This window comes from Pundamilia nyererei, unplaced genomic scaffold (genome assembly GCF_000239375.1).
Source record: "Pundamilia nyererei isolate P.nyererei 1_Seehausen unplaced genomic scaffold, PunNye1.0 scaffold00053, whole genome shotgun sequence".
NCBI classification, from domain to species: domain Eukaryota; kingdom Metazoa; phylum Chordata; class Actinopteri; order Cichliformes; family Cichlidae; genus Pundamilia; species Pundamilia nyererei.
Genome location: NW_005187454.1, coordinates 2,767,188 through 2,769,154, shown reverse-complemented (window position 1 = coordinate 2,769,154; position 1,967 = coordinate 2,767,188). Strand labels below are relative to the sequence as shown.

At 45.5% G+C, this 1,967-nt stretch overlaps 1 protein-coding gene across 1 annotated transcript in view; it reads right to left on the bottom strand.

The window, feature by feature from the left end:
- Positions 1 to 7: 7 nt before the first annotated feature.
- abca2 (ATP-binding cassette, sub-family A (ABC1), member 2) overlaps positions 8 to 1,967 on the bottom strand; it is a 97,669-nt gene continuing 95,709 nt past the window's right edge. Inside the window, exons 46-47 of the mRNA XM_013910945.1 lie at positions 1,752 to 1,961; positions 8 to 997 (exon numbers count right to left, since the gene is read on the bottom strand). Of these exons, the coding sequence (XP_013766399.1) occupies positions 962 to 997; positions 1,752 to 1,961 (246 nt within the window). The 3' untranslated portion in view covers positions 8 to 961. The remainder of the gene's footprint in view (positions 998 to 1,751; positions 1,962 to 1,967) is intronic.

Genomic DNA, 1,967 nt, shown 5'->3' with positions numbered 1-1,967 from the left:
ACACGGTCAGTGAAAGAGCCTTATTTTTGTAATGTGCTGATTCCAGAAGCCATGAAAAAATTACAAGTTCATCTGCAAATCATAAAACATGGAGCGTACCCACATATTACTGCAAATGTGATCTGAAGGTCCCTGTTAGTGTCACAGTGATAGGAGTGCAGTTGTTGTCAGGAATTCAAATCCACCGTTCAGGCTGTTACAATGCTGCTCATGTTCACTGCAGGTGGAGTTATTGTTCTTATTATACACAGTGCCCCATTTACAGAGGATCTTCTCACCAGAATGCACAACATAATAACATGTTACAATAATATTCATAAAAATAATAAGAATATAAATAAAAGTACTAATATGTAAAACAGAAAAGAAAGCGACCACGTGTACAGTGTCAGAACAAACCGAGAGGAGGAGGCATCACCATGACAACACCCGTGTACATTCACCTGGTAACATCAAAGAAGGCAAGAAGGCCTCCTGCTCCCCCACAGGTCCACGCACGCCCCCTTACAGGGTGCACCCCCCCAACGCAAAAAAAAGAAAGAAAAAGATTTAAACAAACGAACCAACACAGCAGTTTGTAGCTGCCTTCAAAATAAATCTTACCACAGAAAAACAGGGTGTATTATCATCATCACAGCATGCTCTCAAGGCAGGTCTACAGAGTAACAAGGACCCTTAGGGGGTGATTCCAGTCAGCTCAGAGACACCAGTGGAATCAAAGACTTGGTTTTTAACATTTCATAAAGGGTTCAAATTCACACACTCAAAGTATAATGTTGCCGTCCTAGTGCAGAGTCCATCTGAAGCCTGAAATACTGAACCTCAGGTGCTGTGTTCAGAGAGTTTTGGTCCTCTTCAGGGTCGCGGTGCCATACTCTCAGGAACGCATAGCTCAGACCAGTGGGATCAGGGGTCCCCCCTCTGCCCTCCCCTCTGCTCTCTGATGTGAAAGTAGCTCATTTTAACAGAGGGTGTCTGTATTGAAAGAGAGCTGCACCTGCCAAACACACACAAATATACACACCAGAAAATCACTACACGTGCTACCACGTAGTGGTGATGTCTTTGTCAGGGAGCGTGCATAAGAAAATCCAGTGTTTGTTTGAGAACAGTGTGAGAATGTTCTTGGTTCAGACCTGCAGCTCATCTGCAGAGTCTGCACATACTACCTGTTGTTCCACAGTCTGAAGTCTGACAGACTAACCACCTGTTCAGGGTGCAATCCTGTTCTGTTACCTGATGATAGATGGGCTGAGACCCTGTGTGAACACATTTATGTAACACTGTCAGCGTTAGATGGTTCGCTCCTTTAGAGGCCACTGCTGCATTGAAAACAGGCTGAATGTGTTTAAATCATTAGCTTTTACACGTGTAGAGGAAACCATGCTGGTTAAGCACATTTGTTTACTCTGCTGGTGAAAAGCTACTCCAGTGTTAACTCTTCACTGTTGTCTCCTGAGGTTTGTGCTGTGGTGATGAGGGTCATTGAGTACCTGTCCTTCTACAGTACTAGCAGTGTTTCCATTGCTTGCTGCAAGCTACACTGATGCTACAACATCTCGTGGTAACACTACAGTATGTCCTAGCCCAAGTTCTGGGTGATGTCTCTTCCACACACGATATCTCTGTTTGTCTCATGTTACTGACCTTCCAGACACAGATGTGGGGCCTGCTGCACCTTCACCTGTGTACGCCTCCCTCTGAACTTCAATGAACAGAGAAACAGAAAACTCTAGGCAGGATCTGCTCACCCGTTCCTCTTCGAAGCTAATGAGACCTTCATCATCATCGCTCTCCAGCTCTTCTGGCGCCTCACTGATCAGAGCGTTGAGTTCTGTGTTGGCCGTTCGAGACTTTAGAAGGCTGAAGATGCGCTGCAGGGGGGACTTTCCACTGCCCAGCGGCGACACATCCTGCTGCTCAAGGTTATCGCTTTGTTTCTTGGCAAAGTTAACAAACACCTGGAT